This window comes from Labrus mixtus, chromosome 24, assembly GCF_963584025.1.
Source record: "Labrus mixtus chromosome 24, fLabMix1.1, whole genome shotgun sequence".
NCBI classification, from domain to species: Eukaryota; Metazoa; Chordata; class Actinopteri; order Labriformes; family Labridae; genus Labrus; species Labrus mixtus.
In genome coordinates, this window is record NC_083635.1 from 1,584,982 (window position 1) to 1,605,333 (window position 20,352).

Sequence of the window (20,352 nt, forward strand, 5' to 3'; positions counted from 1 at the left end):
GATCCTCCTTCTATCCATTTTTACTAAATTAATTAAAACCCAACCAAAAACATTTGTAAGAATGGCCTTGAACAATAAATGTTCTCGGCTCTTCGTCACGGCGTGGCGCCATGGTAACTCACCGTGCATCTTGCGGTAACCAAAGAAGGCTGCGACAGCGAGCACGGCCAGCATGGAGACTGTTGCCAGGGTGATAATTACCGTCTCTTCATAGCCCAGTGTGTGAGAGTCTACAAGAGGAGGGGGGGGGACATCAAAAACAAAAAGTACAAATTAGAGTGTAACCTTTATGTGGGAAGAGCAAGTGTCTGCAGTCGTGCACTGAGACTTTGATTTGTGAGCAAGAAGAAGTCAGAGGAAGGCCACAGCCGACATCCTGAGTATGTAGTTTACGAGGTGTACCTGTGCATTCTGATGCAATATGGAAGAAAAGATAGGAAACACAGCTTTGTGTTGATTCCTCTGTCTATAGTTGTTCATAAAGATAATGAGCTTATTTCAGAGAGACACTTTGAGTAAACAGAGATACCATGATTATAATAAAAAGATATATTAAAATTATTTCACAAAGAAATTGAGACACATTCAGCAGCACATTCTGTTTATATGGGCCACATACAATAGCTATAGCTATTTTCCTGAACAATTAATATATTACTTTTTATTATTGATTGAGTCATTGTTTAGTCCTTCTTTTTAGAATCTGTGCATGCAATATGAAAAAAGGAAAATTGTGTCTAAGTGGCTGGAACCAGCTACTGTTGACCTTGTTCTGTGAGTTATAGAAAAATCTTTCAGCTCTGGTTACTCTTTACTGCAACAGAACCTGGGATAATACACACACACTATACAAAGATGCCTAAGAAACTTGATTTATTTGGTGTGTTTTGTAACAGGACACAGGCCCTTTAACAAGTTCCACCATTCTGCACTTCGTCAGTACAACACACATTTCAGTTTCATACATCGTTATATCGAAAACATTGTGCCTTCTGTCGGTGATAATTATTTCTGCATATTTAGCACCGTTCACACAACTGCTAAACTAGAAGCAGTCATGAGATTTAGCCGCCATTTTTAACAACTCAAGAACAAGACTTTGAATGGACTGGCAAGTGGGCGCACAGTATGTTTCTTGTTTTCCTTCCACATTAATAATTGCACACAACAATGGCTAACTTACACACAAACATTGAAATGTCTTGGGTGTGCACGTATGTGTGTATGCGAAAACAATCAGGCATGCTGTGAAGCGCGTGAAAGAAACGGAGGGGAGGGGAAAAAAAACATCAATTAAGCCAAACAACCATGAAGCATGGTCAACAGACTGGAAAAAGCAGTGAATGAGAAGAGAGACAGAGGTTGTGTGGGAAGTGAATGGAGAGAGCAAGAGAGAAAGAAACTATGTAAAAACAGAGAGAGCGCTGGTCAGATGGCAGGTAGGAGCAGTTAGCCGAGGAAGCTGCAGTTTTAGCTGTCTGCTGTTTGTGATTAATGAAGCTGCATCAGCTATAAGAGCTACTCTGGAGACAAAACACACTCACAGCTTAAATATAACAACACTAGATTCTCCTATATACCACTAGTCTATACTCTACAGAAATAGTATAAGAGTCCAGATCAGCAGCTTGAAAACACACAATAACAACAACTCCTGCATCCCTTACATCAGTCAACACACTGGTGCTGCCGCAAGACCTTCACCTTCTTTATCAATAATTGATGGCTTCAAGAGCCTTAGGGCTTCTTTGACTGACATACTAGCATGAACATGCATGCTCACACACTCTGGCACACTTAAACATAAACAGGCATGGGGGTTGACACGGCTTCCTGTGAATGCCAGGGTCAGCGGGTTCATAATCAACAAGGGTGCTGCACAGGAAGCTATCTGACAAACACAGACACACATGCTTTCACAAGTAAACATACATGAAGAAGCTGCTTAAACTCCACGATATAAAAAATCCGGCCTGCAGTGCTTTTATAATACTAATAAGATCTTCTCTTATATATTCAGAATATAGCTTAGCTTTTCATTAATTTTGCATTTCAAAGATGATGTTGAACTTTTAAGTATTTTGTCCCCGTTACATTACATATTAAGATTTAATACATAGAATATGACACATTCTATTAAAATAGTGAGAAACTTTATCTTTGCTTTTAGAGTCAATGAATTCAAACTTTTCTTCATAATTAGTCAACTTCAGCTGGAAAAAGAGGACTAGACAAGCTAATCATTTGACAAGATAGTTGCCGATTAATGTTGTTATTAAAAAAAGTTCACCGTTTAAGATTTGATAGATTTAAGGCATGCCTTAACATAGAAGTACTCAATCGAGTATAAAGAAATGAAACGTACTCTTTAGAGATTACAAGCAGCAGTTTTAATTATAGTGGGCCCCCTTTTGTTTTTGTTTGCTTCAACCATTTACAATCGTTTTTAAACCTGATTTTGCAAGTTTTATGAGGAAGGAAAAACGTTGGCGTGTTTATTAGACCTTGAGGATACACAATATGTATCAGTGGGAAATGTTGAATGAAAACACAACTTTTGTTTGTCAACTGAAAAGCCCCAGGGCATCTTTAAAATTACAACCCATAGTTTACTTTGCAGATGATGTTTATAAATACAAGATATTCAGTGCTGGGCGAGACTGAGGAAGCTACAGGCGAAACGCAGTGTTAGCTCTCAATAATAGACAGTAAAGTTATTTTCAGTGTGCCACAGATTTTTGATTCATTTTACAAGATATTCAGTGTTGTATTGCTTTGGTACTCAGTCAAAATGAACTAGTTTTATTAAACACTACTTTTAAGTGTTTCAATATAGTTGTGTTTCATAAAGGTTTATCATTACCGTCTGATGATAATAATTTGTAATCCTGCATTATTTATACTTTTGCTTTTTTTCTTATAGAATATCTTTATACAGAAACGGGTGTGCTTGTGTAACATTTTAGATTACAAATATTTATAACATTGTGCAAACACTACCTGTGTCTCAGTAAAAGATCTGAGTATAACTTCCGCCACCTTTCCACTCGCATGTCTTCATCTATACTTCTTGGCTGGAGATTACTCAGACAGCCAACTGACACAAACCATTTCCTACTTCCTACAACCCTGGCATTAATCTGCCCAGACATGTCAGAACCATCCAGCTAAAAACAGAAACAGGATTTCAAGTTATAATACAAGCCAAACTTAAGCTGCACTGATCAATCAAAAAACCCTTCTAACACTAAATCATTATTTTTCTCGGCTTGCTCCTGCTTTTGTCTCGTCATCTGTCTACACGGTGCAACAGTCACCGGCACGCCCGCAGACAGACAGATAGAGCAGACGCCTTGTAATCCATGGAATGCAGAGAGACGACATGGATGGTGGAGAGTGTATGTTTGTGTTTATGTGTGGGCAGGAGAGATGATGAGCCACCGCCGCCACTGCCATCCCCCCTGGTTCCCCTCCCCCTGCTCCTCCTTCCACACACATTGCTTTCATTCACAGCTAGTGTATTAGAGGAAGGAACAAATAACAATACATCTGTTTGCTTTGTTTAACACCTTACTAAGAACACACAAGCAGCTTTACAAAATCCCCCAACGGACCATCATCGAAACAGAATTCAATATCAGCCACTTTCACGGCGCTTTAGTGCATATAATCTATACCAGCCAGAGTGAGGACACAGCGTATATGTTGGTGAACCAATTCATCTTTGCAATTCACAGTTGTCAAGGTTCATAATGGAAGGCAATCAGGAAGCTCAGTTTTGAAACCGTGTGTGGAATGATGAAGCAGAGGAGGAAGAGAGAGAAAGTATCTACAAGTAGGTGTAGGTGCAACAGCTCTGATATATCAAACATCCTTTCATTCTTTGCCGTTAATAGCTTTGTGCTTCACAACTGTGTGGGCCTGCATTTGTTATTTTCTGCCGTTCTTTGCTTTGTTATTCATCTTCTCATTCATTCCCCTTTTGCCTTATGCACTCGGTTGAATAACAGATGCCTGTAACCTTGGCAGAAAAGTTTGTTCCCTCTGGAACTAGACAGGTCATATAGGTCTCCTAAGTCAATGTAACTATTAGAAAGTGATAATTCAGGCCAAATTCAAAGTATTTTTCAAGTCAGAGAAATCCCACAGACGTTCTGCTACAGAACAATTCTTCTTGGAGATTATCACAGAGATTTAACAGCATACAACAGTCATACACTAAACCATAGAGTACTAGCAAAGGCTCAAATCTAGTATTGAATCTATCTGTATGATTTGCTTTTATGAAAAGAAGAGTATCATGACGATGGATTTTCGAAATGACAAAACTCACCATGAAAAACACCTACTATTTATACATATAATCTATTGTGTGAAGACTTAAATACATTGTGCTTTTGTGTGCTTACAGATTGGTTGTGCTGTTGTCGGACTGGGCAGAAGGAAGTCCTCTGTGAAATTCATGTTGCACATGTCGCTGCCACAGCAGCAGAAGTGGTACGTCCCATTCTGGATCTGTGGAGGCAGGTTTGTCACCACGCAGCGGTCATCGCGGCAACCCTGATGGTCACCCAGGTGAGTCCAGCAACCTGACATGGAGGAGAGAAATGGTTGAATGACGAGATGGTGAGGAAAACAGGGAGAGAAGTCCCTCACTTATCAGCCCATGTCATGTTTTTGTAAGATGAAACAGATTGTTCCTTTTACAAAACATAAACTAGTGTTCTGAAGTAATTCAACACAACATTGCACCCATCAATACAGCCAAGAGTTTTGCTGTTATGGCCTTACCTACTCTGGCATGATCAGCAGAATATGTTTTCTTAATGCTGGGTCACTTCAGATGGAGATAACTGTAAAACGCACATTCCAATGAAGGTTTGCTGACATTGCAACTGTTTCAGTGTTTGACACTGTTGCATTTTGTTCTAATATTTACCTGAATCCCATAAAAAGAGCGGTACTGGGAACATTTTTCTTTCTTATATCGAGATCTGAATCCTGAACTTATGCGTTGGCCAATACTAACTACTACTCTGAGTCCAATGTGATACAAAATGTATCCTCACCTAAATTGAAGCCCGGCATCATGCCCAAATAGTTGTTCTCCCTTGGGGAATTTCCAGTGTACAATATAATCAAATTGCTGACGTTGACTGACCTTACATCGTCTGCACAAACCAAACTGTTGTTGTTTTCTATCATCACATGATATATTATCATCATCAGCTCTTCAGAGCAGTTTCCCATGGAAGCCATATAGTCGTTTGGAATTACTGCCAAAAAAGCTAGTTTTCCTTTAAGGATGTGATGAGTACAAAGGCTGGTTATTCATCAACACAAGATCACACATTTAAGTCAGTACAAAAGGCATTTACACTGCTCTAACCATTGTCACTTGTGGCATCAGTGTTAACTCTTGAGGTGCTACATTATCTAACTTCAAAGGGGGACCGCGTCACCGGGGAATCTCAAGGTGTCTATTATGAAGATATTTGTGGAATTTGTCTATCTGTACAAATAGTACAGTGTCTCTCAGGTTGTACCTTGTTTGACAAGTCGCACTTCGCCTGGAGGACTTTTCTCCCACAGGCCAAAACAGTGGCTGCCCTTGGCACATCGGATGCTGGTGTTCTCTGGGGAGACCCGGCCTTCGCCCCCTGCCACTCGCTCCACCTCCCACTGCTGCTGCTGGTCCGTGAAGGCACACTCCCGCTCCTCCCCCTGTGCCGCTGTGAAAAGACAGAGGAAATGGGGCTGAATCAAATCCCATTTCTAGCAAAATGAGGTTAAGTCGAATCCCATTTCTAGCAAAATGGGGCTGTGCTTTGCAGTGGCAACAAAGTGAATAAGATAGTTTGATGAACAGAGGCATGCACATAAAACTAAAATGATGGCAGTTTCTGTGTGTGCATTAATGAGGATGTGTGGGGAGGAGAAAGACGGAAACAGACAGCTCAACAGCTTCGTTAATTTATTATTTAGTCATTTCATTGCATCTCTGTATCGATTATTCTCTTTCTACCAACACACAATCATTTTAATATGTGCATTTTAGATGAAAATGTCTTCTGTACATGAAAATCACTCACACCAACCCCTCATACAAAAAAATGTGTGTTCATTATATATATTTACAAAAATCCATACATATACAGACACTTCTTGTCTGCTACAAAGGCTACAGAGATAAATGGATACTGCATCTGTCTACACAGGAAGAATAATCCACAGCTGAAAAAAGCTGTCTGCCTGCAAAGACTGCTGCCTCTCACAAGCCAAAGATCAATAGAAAAACCAATTTAAACTCTAGCCTGAAGGACGTAACACAAAAACATGCAGAGGCGCATAAGAAAAAGTAGACATTAGTTCTTGAAACAACCCTTATTAAAAACACAAAAACTGCAGGATACCCATGAGAAGAGTAAATTAAATGTCAGAAAATAAGAGATGGTAGCTCAACACAAGAGCTTGAAGACCCACGTTTTACTTCATAAACTGATTTATAGCCCATGGCCAAAGTTTTCTTCTGCTTTATGTTCAGTTGAACTTTAGTCAGTGTCAAATTGTGTTTTTTGAGAGAAAAGAAAAAGTTTGAGCCAGTGTGTTTGTGTGCTCCGCCTGCTTCGTGGATGATTTCAGATAAGAGAAACATGATGTGCCAGTTTGTTTCCCTTACTCCCAACTCCTCCCTTTCCTCCAGCCAGCGGAGAGACGAGGGGTGGGGTGGGGGGGGTTTGTTATGAAGGGAGGGAGGAGGGTGACTGTGCCCTGCCCAAGGTCAAACTAGCCTGTGTGGGCAGAGGCTGACGCGATGGAGTGGTAGTGCTCCTGGGCACAGCGCCAACTTTCCTCCTCTGCTCCTATCCACAGATAAAGCTATCAACGCTGGCCTACCGTGGGCCTCGGCTGCCCTCAACCTGTGGGCCTTTCCTGCCTACTGTTCTGTGGGACCAGCTTTGCATGCAGGGGATGCATGCTGTGTAGATGCTGAGTGGGAAAGGAGTTCAAACCAAGGGTTAAACATGTGGAGGAATTTTCATTTTGATGAGGAAACTGAATTTTAATGAGCTGACAATGGCCCTGGCAGGGTTAGCAGCAGAACGGACAATTCCCTTCTTGCATGTTTTTTTTCAGCATTAAGAAGCTCCGGGTTAAAATGGCCACCAAATTGTACTTGCACTTAACAAGCGTTAAACTCCTGAGCAGATAAGTGCTATGATTTTTCACCAGTCCTACCATTAAACCGAAACATTCAAGGCTAAACATAATGGGCAGACATTCATTCATATCTGACCACTTTTCTGTTGAGGGCTCTGATGAGAGATCGACCTCTCATCTTTTGGAGTCTGTCAACTGATAAGTTCCAAATGAAAAAATTGCAGATAAAAAAAGTAATTTCGTTTTATTTAATTTAATTACATTTAATTTCCATTTCAATACCAAACAAACACCTCCAGTATTAAGTTCCATTTCCCTTTTGCTTAATTACTTTAGCAGAATGTACGCTTATCTAACCCAGAGGCAGCTTTTATGTGCTCTCTTTATTTTCTGTGACTGAAAACACCAAGTATTTCAAAGTGTCCTTGCTTCTTGAGGACATGTTAATACTTTACTTACTTTCTACTTTATTTCAGACCCATAGGTCCACATCGTTATAAAAAAGCACAGATATATAAATACAATAGAAAAGTGCAGACAAGTGTTTCAAAGAAACAAGAATGTAATTAACTCTGCTTTACTCAACTGTAATGCAAATTACAAACATCAGCAACAAGCTCACCTAGCTAACTAGCTCCCTTTCCATTTAATTCACCTTTAGCCTCAGTCTGCTAACATGCTATAATGTTTGCAGACATAAACTGCACATTAAGGGCTGTAAAATAAGCTACAAACCTCACAAGTCTAGTTTACTAGCTTTATTCCAATAGTAGTAACCCAGTGATTTTTATGTTCCTTTAATCCAAAATGTATTAGCCTGATATCATGTATGTAGCCATGAAGTGCATATTCAAGACCTATTTCATGCGATCATTGTTGTCAAACAAGTCAGCTGGAGACACTAAACATCAATTCAGAAACAAGCTAACTATAGTTCTCTTGCTAGCTAAAGATATGAAAAGTCTGTTGGAAACAGTTACCATTTTAGCCTGGAGCGCATGCAGGAGCATGTTTCTTTTTTTTCTTTTTCTATTCTATCTATTGTTTGGGATATGACCAAGAATTGTGAATGAAATTTGACTTTATTGTATTTTAAACCACCTAGTTCCTTTTGATACAAGATAGCAGGAATAAACCATCTGTCACCACCATAAGGTCAATAGATTTAACACAAAAGTTTGGGTTTTTAAAAATGCACATGACATTGTGGTGAAGAATCAGTAAGGCTTTCCCTTGATGGTAAAAAATCTAAATATCTGGGCTAAAGGCTAATTGAAATAACAGATTCAACGATAATCTTTTCTGCCTTGAAAGTGCTCCCGTTCTAATTCCAGAAATCGAGGGGAGTGGGCGTTGGCGGTAAGACACGAGTTGCAGAGAAGAAACTCTGGGGAAAAGAGTAGAAACACTAAGGAACAATAGTTGGAAGTGCCTCCGTGGTGACAACACCCAAAGACAGTCAAACAAACATACTGACCTTGTACGCAAGAATTGGGAACAGAAAAATCCATAGAGCAGAGTATCTTCTATCTTTCTCCCAAAGCTGGGTAGATACTGTATGCCTCTAACATTAATTATTAACGTTTTTACTATAATTCAAGGCTCTGAAACGAAACTCCTGATGCCTGGTCTAAGAGAGCTCAGGGGCATGAAAAAGCAGATAAAAAGGTTGGAATTCTATCTAGAAATTGATTTTGGGTTTTCATTCACAAGATTTTTTAATTTGTGATTGTGAATGTTATTTCATTGTGTTTTTGTTGCACTTACACAAAACCAAAAAGCACTGTGACTTTGTAGATAGATCACATAGCAGCTGCTTCTCATCCTGAGTTTCTCATGAATTTAAAATACATTTATTAGATTAAGCTGCTGAGCATACAAAAATAAGGGATAGAGAAGCAACTATGTGTAGCATTTATTGGAGCTCAAACCAAAGAAGGTTTTGCTCATTTGCAGTCTGAGCCATGGGGGCATTTGTGTAGACACATGTTCATTGGTTTGTCTGCAGCTCTGCTAGGATGCGGTTGGTTCTCTGACTGAATTCTGTCTTTCTTCTGAGTGTTTCTGGTTGGATGCCAATCTCCGAGTGTATCTCTGATTGGCCATGGCAGACTCTGTCCCTGGTTCTGCTCTGTGGAGCTTGCTGTGTGATCTTGGCTTTCCACTGCAGTATTGGATTGTGGGTCAGAGTATGCAGGCAAGGCCACTGGAGCGAGTCAGATGAGAGAAAGAGAGAGGGGGAGTGAAAGAGAGAGAGGGTAGTCATATCAAAAGGCTTCAGAGTAGTTTTCCTGCTCCAAGCCTGCTCATTGGATGAATCCCCAGCACTGCTGAGTGTTTACCCATGGCCCAGTTATTTGCTAATCTCTCCCCCCTCCTCCCCCAATTGGCCTTCGGTGCACCCTCCCACCCCCTCCCGAGTCCCGGACTACCCCTGTCCCCTCAGCCTCTCTGCTAAAAAACAACAGCGATCTAATCTGGCTCTCTCCTTCCTTTCTGCCAAGGCCCATTGGAGAGATGTAAGACACGGCAGTCTGAGACTTGATTAAAAGTCACCAAGTGCCTCTCATGTGGTGACTGTTTTCTCTCCACAACTGGTCGCATTTAATAAATAGAGGGAAGAAGGAAAGAAAAGCACACTTGACTAAAGACTAAAACGTGCTCCATACACTAGTGCACATACCTCTCTATCTCTGCAGACATTCATGCCCTGTCCGCATTTACTGAAGTATTCAAGCTGTGCTCTCTTGCTGGGGGTTTCATGGAGAGAAATGGCATGTTACTGGCTGCCGTGGAGAGCCTTTTTCTGATTCTGTATTGAAAATGTGTACATTTATTGTAGTATTGGTATGGGCCTCCGTACTGCCTCATCATCCTGGTAGGTTAACAAACAACAGATCTCCTGTGCTAGAAGAGAGTGTAATGTTAAACACTGACTCTTTATCAACTACATGTATATTTTGTTTTTGGAAGGGGTTTCTGCAATGGCAAATACTAGAGTCTAGTACACAGTCCTTAGCTCTTAGTTCGTCTTTGCTGCTGTGTGAAGCAGACAGGGTCTCTCCATGTGCTATCATGCGTGGCTGATGCAAAAAAATAATAATATTTTTTTTAATTCATGTCCACATGCACTGTATTTTCATTGTCGCAAAAGCTCAAGCTACGACCCACTGACAGCCATCAGAGACACATGTCCCCTCTGATCATAACAAATACTGCTGCTGTTTGGGTGTATGCTTGTTGCTGAGGTAGGATGCATGGGCTTTCAGGGGGTATTTAGCTGACACCCCCAATTTTCCAAGTCCCCAGCTTGAGTTTAAAGATGTCGGGTGGGCAATGAAGAAGGGGGGGGGGGGGGGTTGGTTGGTTGGTGGTGGGCTTTAATCTGTCCCATCTGTTGCCTCGGGACTGCCCCCCCCCCCCCCCCCCAAAAAAAAAAAAAAACACCAGTGCTCAGTCTGTGTCTGTCTGTGTCTGGTACAGTTATGCTAATCCTGGAGCTTATGCTACCCTCAAAGCTTAGAGGCCTCCATTATTGACCACAATGAATTTATACCAAAATTCACCCCCCTTACCTCCCTCCCTTTCTTTTATACCTTTACTTTCCCAAATATGTGATGAAAACACAGATGACCAAAGTGGTGTTTGCCATCACTCCATGGGGGGTATAATCTCAGATTATTTATGAACAAGCAAAAGTTCAGATTCAGGCTGTGTCTGAATCTAGTCTTTGTTTATTACCACATATTTTCATTGTCGAAGAAAAGAACAGCTATTACAGGTTTTAAAGGCTACATACTAGCTTGACAGGCTAATTAATCCTATACATCCACCCACTCCAGCCTTATCCCTTAAGGCTGTGGTTGTCTGGTATGGCAGTGTTTTTCACCTGTTCTGTGAGACCTAAGTGGTACTTTCCGTGTCCGTTAAAATTGCAACAATTTCAAAAGGATTTGCCAGAATAAGTAAGCCAGAAACAAATCTGGTGATATTTCTTTTATTTGAAGTCAAAAATACCATATATTTTCAAGTTATAGCAAACAAAATGTGATCGTTTTATGTGCTATTTAACTTAATATCTTTATTATAAAACCAGCTACCAGTGCAACACAGAATAAAGGAGAATACAACAAGACAGAGCAATACCCACAGATGTGACATCCCAGCTAGAGAAAATAAATACAATATCAATATCACCTTAAAGCCCTGCAGTTGTGAAGTGCCCTTCTATAAAAGAAAACACAAACCATCCGGACCAAAACTGTTCATCCATACTCTGAGCAACATTTTTTGCGCGCTCTAGACTTATTGTCTCTGATGGTCTGCTGGTGTTAATCATAGGCTGTCACTCTGAGTTACCATCTCAAGGCTGCACCTTTTGTTTTCTAAAACATCCACTAATTTCTCCTTTTTGCCAAACCAGAAGGTCGGCTGAACACTGTTCTATTGTATCTCTCTTTTTGCTTTTACCTCTGCTCAAAACGAGCACCAAGGTACTAAGAGGGAGAGACATTGATTTTTCTCTTCATCTAATAGAGTACAAGGCTAGCTGTATTAGAGCCCAAATGGCCTCTCAGCACCCCTCTTCCAGTCCAGCATTCATTGGTCTGTTCTAGCCGCAGTCAGTGTCATGTCTTCTCACAAAATAAGGATGTTGACTAAGTGCTACATATTACGGAATCAAAGCAGACGCAGTGCTTTTACATCTTTCAACTTCAGCAACTACCTTCTTTTTTCCCCGTAAATTGCATTGCTCTAGTTGCACAATCACTGAAGCCAAATTGTTGGCTTGGAGTAAGTACACATGATTATATCACATCTATTTTTGCTCCAACTCACTGGTTGCCTTTCAGCATTACAGACGATTTTAACATTTTACAAGCCACTTTAACCAATTTATTGTCCTTGTGTTTACTTCCAGAGGGTTGCAGAACGTAATGCACATTCAGCACACTAGCTTGTAGTAACTGGGGATGCAGTTTAGTAAAATGGCCCCTGGGTTCCCAGCATAATCTGTATTATTAATTGCGGTACAAAAACTGACGTCAGAGGTTGTTATTCAACATTTTGGTTCATTTTCTCAATATTTTCTTATTATCATGCTGCTTTCTTACAGTATCTGGGTTTTAAACAGTACAATGAACATTAAAACTCTTAACAAAACACACCTGAATCAGCCAAATTAAACTGTTTCAATACTTTCTGATACTTAACAGTAACTGCCTCAATTTATTTATCCACTAATTTAGCATTTCACTTCCATAACAATGATTTTAGGACTTAGAGGATAAAAAAGATGCAGAAAAATGCAGATAACATCTTTATTCTATAAAATTACTGTTTCTCGCCAGAACATGGTGCTTAGATTACCCATAATGCAATTGAAGCCTCAGACCGGCAACTCTAAATTTCCGGCTTGCAGGATCAAATGGAACGCACCATTATGTATGTACCTGGTTCATTATATTTTTTATACTAGCAGCTGTTTAGCGCAAGACTATAATCTTCAGCCAATAACTTCACTTTCAGTTGAGCTGCTGATGTGACCGCAGAGCCGACAGCTTCAAGAGTCCCCCGTCGGCCCAGGAGGCTGGAGCGACGCGGGCCTGTTGGGGAACAGTGGGCCCTGTCAACGCCACAGTATGCAGCCCACGAGACACAGCTTCAGAGTTTGGACAAGCGGAGCAAATATGCAGCCCATTTTTTATGCTTTAGTATAATACTTGTGTACTAATCCTCTTTGGGACCCCTCAAACCTCTGGCTTACCTTTGACAACTTTAAAAAAGGGGGCCTGAATGTGGGTTGTTGCATACATTATGAGCACGCGTGTGATACAAGTTGGACTTAACTTGAGAAGAATTTGAGCTAAAATCTTCCAAATCTTGCTCGCTACTAAAGAACACCTGTGGTCACCCCGCAGGTAGCAAGTGTTTGGGACCGTTTCTTTCTTGTCCAGATTTCAGAGCAGCCGGCACACACACCCACACACTGATTAGTCACAAGGGAAAAGACTCAGAGAAACGACCTGAGCTCAGCTGCAAACAGGTGGAAACAAATGAATGTGAAAAATAAATTAGAGGATGTATTCAGCGAGTTTGAGGGAAGGGATGATGGGAAGCTGAAGTGAGACAAAGGGGAGTAAAGGGAAAGGTGTTGGGTCAGATAGATAACTAACACGCTCCCCTGGCTGATTAAGCCTTTTGCTTCCTCCCATCATCATCATTACAAGTATCATCCTTTGAAACATGCACTGGGGGATCTTTTTTTCCATTCGTAAAACGAACAGCAGCTCAGACAGAGCAAGCGGTTAATCTCTCTTCTCTTTACAGCCATTATACCAACAAAGTCTGACTGCTGCCCTAATTAACAACACAATTTCAATTTATTGGCTGTTTACATGGCACACTTGCATATAAGTATCCATTAATCGTCCTTGTACTGATTATTGAGTGACTCTGTCAATCCTCTGACAGTTGGTGAAGCCGTTAAACTGCTCTGGGGGAATAATAATTTGCATGTCAGGTCTCATAAAGGTGATCTTATCAGGGCGGTGATATTTCACAGTGATGAGAAGTCTTTCAGCGCGTGCATGGAATGATGAATTTCAGTTTAACATTTGGGTGAATATTAAGACTCATGATGGAAACAGCATTTTTCTACCCCCAATACCCCCTACTGTTCCCACGTCACAACATGACAACTCATCGCTTCAGAAAACGCTCCATGTCCTGCTCTGCCTGCTGAATCATCCCTATCTTTTTTTAACATCATCTATTAACTCTGGCGTTGCTAATATTAAGCTAAAGCAACGAGATGTCCTCTCTACCTATTTGTTTAAGTATGGTTGTTATGAATATTCAGAAGATGTCTGTGCTTTGCAGAAATTGCACTTACTGTCCTCGCTTTCAATTATATCTGAATTACAAAACACTCAGACTACCACTTGTCAGTTAAATGCAAATGGGGGCAGAGTCTCTCTGCACGACCAGTTTTAGGTAATGAACACATTCACACACTATATTTCAAATTACGCTCACAGCCTTACCTCTGCAACAGCACTTATTATTCTCAGCTTCTGATAATACCCTCAAGAAGAACACACACACAGACAAAATGGTAAAGCATTGTTATTAAGAATCTGTTTATACACACATTCTCTCTCTCTCTCACACACACACACACACACACACACACACACACACACACACACACACACACACACACATTGTCCAACAACAATTCACCTAAATTACCGATCTTTTCAGATACCTTTCCTGTCTTCCCACACATTCCCATCTCTCTCCCTTCTCTCATGCAGCGTTCCTCCATCTCTGTGCATCCCAGCTACTATCTTATCATGCTCAAGGTCTCACAGAAGCCTGGCTTCAGCCCAAAAGTCTTGTACAGGGGGCACAACTTGGCAGACAGGGACTGCGGTATGTTTGGCAGTGTTTTTCCAGGCCTTTGTACACAGAATGATTAAATGGAGCCAGGGGTGCATTTGCTGCTCGCTTCAGAAGGAGGTATCTGTGAAGGTTTGCTTGACTACAGTGAGATGGGCTAAAAGATGAGCCAGGGAGACAGGAAGATGGAAAAGATAGATTAGGGATAGACAGACTGGCTGGTGTGCCAGACAGGAAAACACACCAGGGCGATGTGGTGATTTAGTAAAATGTCTGATTTAGTCTGTCTGTGAAGCAGATTATCCGTGTTAAAATGACTAAATAATCCCAGAAATATGATCAAGAATCAAGCTGACCAAAAAGCATGATTCAGCTTGCATTTTTAAGCAACGTTTGCAACAAACTGGCTCCACAGAGGGGTAAACCAAAAGAAAAGCATCAAATATTTATAAGAAGCACATTTTCCGTCTTATCCCAAAAAAATCAATCCTTTATAAAAGCACTTACCAGCCACAGAAGTCAGAAGAATCGTCAGGCAAAACCCAAATTTAGCGAGTGATTTCATCGTGATTCGGCCCACAGCCATGACACTGTGCATCGGCTTTGGTCTCGTAAGCTGGAGCTCCGCCAAGTCTTGTTATACTTCTTCTCCTCTTGTTTTTCTTTTGAACTTGTTTTTCACCCTCTTTATCCTCACGTCAGCTCAATAACTTGAACCGACCTCTCAGTCATGGAGAACATCGAGACACGGTGCGAAAAGGAAACGCTGTTATGTCGTGATTAAATAACTACCACTGACTGTCAAAGTTAAGTTAGTCCTGCTACCGACTCCAGCATCAGCCCGAAACATAAACTGATCGACTAACTTGTTAGGCGGATCAGCCATGTACAACTAGCCCGCAAACAGCGTCCATATCTGCTAGCTAACATGCTAGCTGTCCAGGGAGACTGTCTGGTGCTGGAAAACTTGGGCAAAGATGGTAAATTCCGCAGAAATTAGCAACGTGCAACTAATCAGCGTTACTACAAAGCTTCAGCAATTGTAAACTTGGTAATAGCACCCACTTTCCCAAGAAAACTGGCAGAAATGTGTCTTTTAAAACGTAGCAAATTGACTCGCTTAGGTTGCGAGCTGACTGCTAACGACGCTAACCAACGTTAGCATCAGAGCTAACTAGTTACTTCTCCGCGTCCCGTTTCATTTCGCGATCTCCAATGTAAGGGGAAAATTTTCAAAAGTCAACGGCGTCTACAGTGATTTTTTTCGGTTTTCTGCAGAATGAGATCATTACTCCTGTGCAAGAAGACGACGGGGTTGAGGGGATGGATGTCTCTTGCGCTGATCGTCGCTGTTTGGCTTGAAGCTTCGCTGTGCAGACAGACAGACAGACAGGGCGGCTGGGAACGCCTCGTTTGCAGGCTTGTCTGGACCGCTCGTCTCCGGTATCAGGTTGCTGTGGGTTGGTGTTGGGGGTGGAGGACAATCCTACACAGGCATGAGGGGTGATGCAGCGCCGCTGTGCCGCAGACTATGGATACAACACTCTGCAAACATATGCTGCATTCAGGGTCTCAATGAAATTCGTCACGTTGTTGCTGTAAAGTAAACACTGCTAAGATTTACTCAATTTGAGCATGCATTATAAAGTAGGAGAAGAAATCTGGATGCAGCATCTGAAAATATTTGTAATTTCATGAAAAAACTCGAGAAAAATGCTTGGTCGATATTCTTACGTCCTTCAAATCTCTATATGCGCGAAGAAAGAGCTCATTATTGCAAATCAATTAACCAATGCGGGTTATTTGAGAAAACGAAATAATAAATCTATGATATATGTTATTTGTTATGAAAATCTCCCATAGATGTCACCTCATTTACATATTTTTTTCGATGATCTTCGTAAATATGAAATGTCCGATTGTCGTTGAATGCGCCAATAATTATTGAACTACCTATGTTACTTACTGCCTCTGTGAGGTCAGATAACTTTATGAAGAGTTTAAAGCCCTCAGCAGTTACCTCATGGAAAATACAAAAATATTCCAGCAGGTGGCGACGTTTGCCCGTGTTTATGGCTGTACAGCGTGCGGGCTGAAGTTATATAACCTCAGAATACTACTTAGTGCTGCTAAAATACATTATAATTATGTTTTTTTATTGCTTTCAACGCTTCTTGTGGGACTCTGATATGTATGTAGTTTGTATCTGTCTTGGAAGCAAGTATAGTGGAAACGCAGATAGAAGGACCCTAAAGTGGCGTTTGGATACTTTCAAGACAATGTTGAGTGTCCCATAGATACATTACAAAGAATGCAGTCATTTTATTCAAAGTAGCACGATTTGGGCGCTGCGTTAAGCCTCCAAATAGATGGCTGAGTTAGAATACTGTGCAGGCCCGCTGGGCATAATTACGGTACATCCAAGAGGTGGGGGCGTGTCAGTCCGCGCAAGGGAACTCCGCTGCAGCTGACGGGACAGACTGGAGCGTAGCAGCCTTTGGATGTTGGTCTCCCTTTCCTGTTGACCAGTGGACTCATCTTCAGGTCTCCTGGGTTGCTGTTTCTTCCGGAGCTGATGTAAAGTTTAAGGGAATGGTGGGATAAAACTGCGTCACTGTGCAATTTACGCACGTCGGACATCCATGAACGCAGGATTTCACGCGTCGTGCCTGGAACAGCCTTCAAATAGTGTGCCCCTTCTCAGTGCCTGGTTGTCAGATGAAAGGAGAACTACAGGATGGCTTCTGCTCCACCTGAGGCGAGAAAGTTCACCAGGGGGCTCAACAAACCGGGCACCGCTGCAGAGCTGAGGCAGAGCGTGTCTGAGGCTGTCAGGACTTCAGTGTTAGTGGTAAGAGATATGCTCTCACACAAGAAGATTGAATGCACATAAACACACACTGCCCTGTCTGTTAGAGGCTTGCAATGGTATTATGTCTCTTTAGTTAAAACCCTCCCCAACCTATAGCAATATTTGACAGTATTATTATTGTTTATTCTGATTATTTTTTTTAGTTTCTCTGACATTTGCTGCAGCAAATTCCTTATTTCTGCATCTGCAGGGTGTCTTTCGTTGCAACTTTCTCAAAAAGGTTGCCAGGTAACTGAAATATACACCACCAACACAAAGCGACAAGAAAGTCGGCTGAACCCATGCACACATCTTTAGTTCATCCTGTCATCTGACCCCCCAGGTGCACCTTGCAACCAGATCTGCTTGACAGAAACCTCTGAGTAATGCCAAAAGTAGAAATGACCAAAGATACAGCATGTCTATAGTTGTTTCTGTATGACAGGATGTTTATACTGCCTTGCTTTTGCCTATAATGAGGATGACATTTACCTTATGTTGCAGTCTTTGTTAAATCAGGTTATATTGTTCTCTCACAAGTCCTGGATGAAGTTCATTGTCTGCAGACTGCATTGATTGTGCTCCAGTCTACCTCTTGCAGCATCTGTATCCTAAGAGACTGATCCAAAGCTCTGACCTGACTTACCCTGTGACTGTGTCTTGTTGCATAATACTGATCAATATATGCCACTTTTCTTCAACTAATGGATTTTGCTATCAATTATGTTTTTCTCCATGGTCCCAGTGGCCTACTGACCTTATAATGAAGCCATCAAAAAGTACATTTTATTTGTCGATGGTGTCATGATAGGAGGAGCTCAGTGGTCCAGGCTCTGATCAGTGACCATGACATCATCATAGTGCAAATGAGTTTGTAATGGGGTTGGGCCTGCGTCATCATGTTACACATGCATACTGTGCATCATTGCCTCACAGTACAGTTAGGAAAAAAAGTGGAGTAGTAGGAGTACCTACATTTTTTGTGTAATGTAACATGCTTGTTCTAAGAGCAACACTTTACCTATCATTTGAACAGGTGTTTTCTCATTTTTTTCAAATTTGAGTTTTTTATTTTTGTTGCCGTTAGGGTTAGTCCAAGTCTTGGCAATGTAGTGTGTGAACAGGAGATGGTGTACATGGACCAACCAGAAGGAGTTGCTAGTTTTGCAAGAATCTCATCAACCTCATTGACCAGCTGTGCTCAGGCAGGCTAAGCTGCCCGAAAAACTTAAAGAAAAAACTGGACCCTCTGATTAATATGCTTATTTGCGTTCTTGCAGAAAAGGTTGTCACCTTTGTCTAAACTTAAACAAAAAATGTCTACAAACCTCTAATGCTCACTAATTTACTGGTTATATCTAGTATTTTTGTTCTGTGCAAAAACAATATGTGACAATAATGAGTAGTTTATTGCTAAGCTAAACTAACAGAGTCAGGTTTAAGTTTTCATTTCAAGGGGGAAAATTTAAACATGATAAAAAAAATTAAAAAAAGATAATAGAAATGAATGGCCGAAGTAGAAGTAGCAAGAGCCAAGATACAACAGTCAAAGTCTTGAGAAAAAAAACATGGAGACCTGAGTATCTTGTAATGCAACCATATTTGTATGGACCACTCTTACCTTTGGAAAACACACCTATCAGGCCTCAAACCTCCAGTTTGATACACAGGTTTTTATGTTATACATTTGCAGCCTCCATGCCCAAAATGAGAGAATCCTGATACAACTCTACCTATGACATGAAAATAAATGAGTCCCCTTAAACTAACTGTACTTTAAGGTAGCATAAACTACTCTGCACCTTTAAGGTGGACCACAAGGTATGCATCTAGGTCCCATTATGTTCCTTTAATAGTACATCTGTGTAAAATAAACTTCTGCTGCCACTCTATTTATGACCAAGTATTTATGGTGCAGCTGCTTCCCCTGCCCATTGACGCAGAGACTGACATGCTGGTATGGCAAACGCAAACATATATAGAGTACTGGACATCAAAGAATTTCCTCAACCACTCAGATTTCACCCAGCCAGACGAAGGTTGGACTGCAGTGTGATGCTGTTACTGTTTTTTTTAAGTTTTAAAAGAAGTAAATGAAGGACAGTAGATTGCATATAAATATTCTCAAATTGAAGATACTCCTCTTCCTGGTGGAACAAAATCCATTATTCAGTCTTAATCTTCATCCCCACACTTGGCAGTTATGTCATAGCAGCCTATTAATTCAGCTTTAGCCCACAGTGTGTGGAGTGGCATAATGGATGTCAGATCAGATCTCCGGGCTGTGTTTAATAATGGATGAGATGATGGTAGGTGTCCTGACTATTTTTAAACGTGCCCTCTTTCTCCTCTGTAAGTCGGTGTCACACTAAGCACCCATGGGACCATCAATTATAAATACCTGCATATGTAATAAATCATCTAGATTCAAGACTGAGGCCGGAGCAGGTCTTAGTTGGACTTGCTCACACCCACATTATGCATAGCTAGTACAGGCGTGGCTGCCGCTCAGCTCTACCTTCGTAAACAAAGCAGAGGCCAAGTGGTAGAGCAGTAAAGACGGCTCCTGCTGGTTTAATAATCGCTTCCAACTGTGGGAAATGCTTGCTTGGAGGTTTTTATACCTCGTCTGCCTTCTCCCTGCCTTGCTGAAATTTCTTCATGCACTGTAATCACACACGCCATAAAAAATGCATAAAAACACTCAAATTTTCTCTTTTCATACTTTTGTCAACTCTTTTCTTAGCCATGTGACTCAGTCAGCCGTCTATTCAGACACTGACACCTGAAATGTGCATCTTGAGAGCTCTTTACCACTACAGCATTTGGGAAGCTACTTTGAAAGCTTTGCAAGATACCAATTCCTTCACAGAGGTTGTAAGAAGTTCATTACTATGCCGTTCTGTAAAAATGTTCTTTGTAAATAAAATGACCAA

The 20,352-nt window shown here is 41.1% G+C and overlaps 2 protein-coding genes across 3 annotated transcripts in view; one reads left to right on the forward strand and one right to left on the reverse strand.

Annotated features, from left to right (window-relative positions):
• The window catches only part of LOC132959285 (bone morphogenetic protein receptor type-2-like), a 28,696-nt gene extending 12,656 nt beyond the window's left edge, over positions 1-16,040 (reverse strand). The window contains exons 1-4 of the mRNA XM_061032174.1: positions 15,073-16,040; positions 5,547-5,732; positions 4,410-4,589; positions 123-230 (exon numbers count right to left, since the gene is read on the reverse strand). Of these exons, the coding sequence (XP_060888157.1) occupies positions 123-230; positions 4,410-4,589; positions 5,547-5,732; positions 15,073-15,163 (565 nt within the window). The 5' untranslated portion in view covers positions 15,164-16,040. The remainder of the gene's footprint in view (positions 1-122; positions 231-4,409; positions 4,590-5,546; positions 5,733-15,072) is intronic.
• Positions 16,041-17,055: 1,015 nt separating this feature from the next.
• dock9b (dedicator of cytokinesis 9b) overlaps positions 17,056-20,352 on the forward strand; it is a 50,520-nt gene continuing 47,223 nt past the window's right edge. Inside the window, exon 1 of one of the 2 annotated variants that reach the window (XM_061032178.1) lies at positions 17,056-17,416. In XM_061032178.1, the coding sequence (XP_060888161.1) occupies positions 17,303-17,416 (114 nt within the window). In that variant the 5' untranslated portion in view covers positions 17,056-17,302. The remainder of the gene's footprint in view (positions 17,417-20,352) is intronic. The other variant, XM_061032176.1, reaches the window with a different exon arrangement.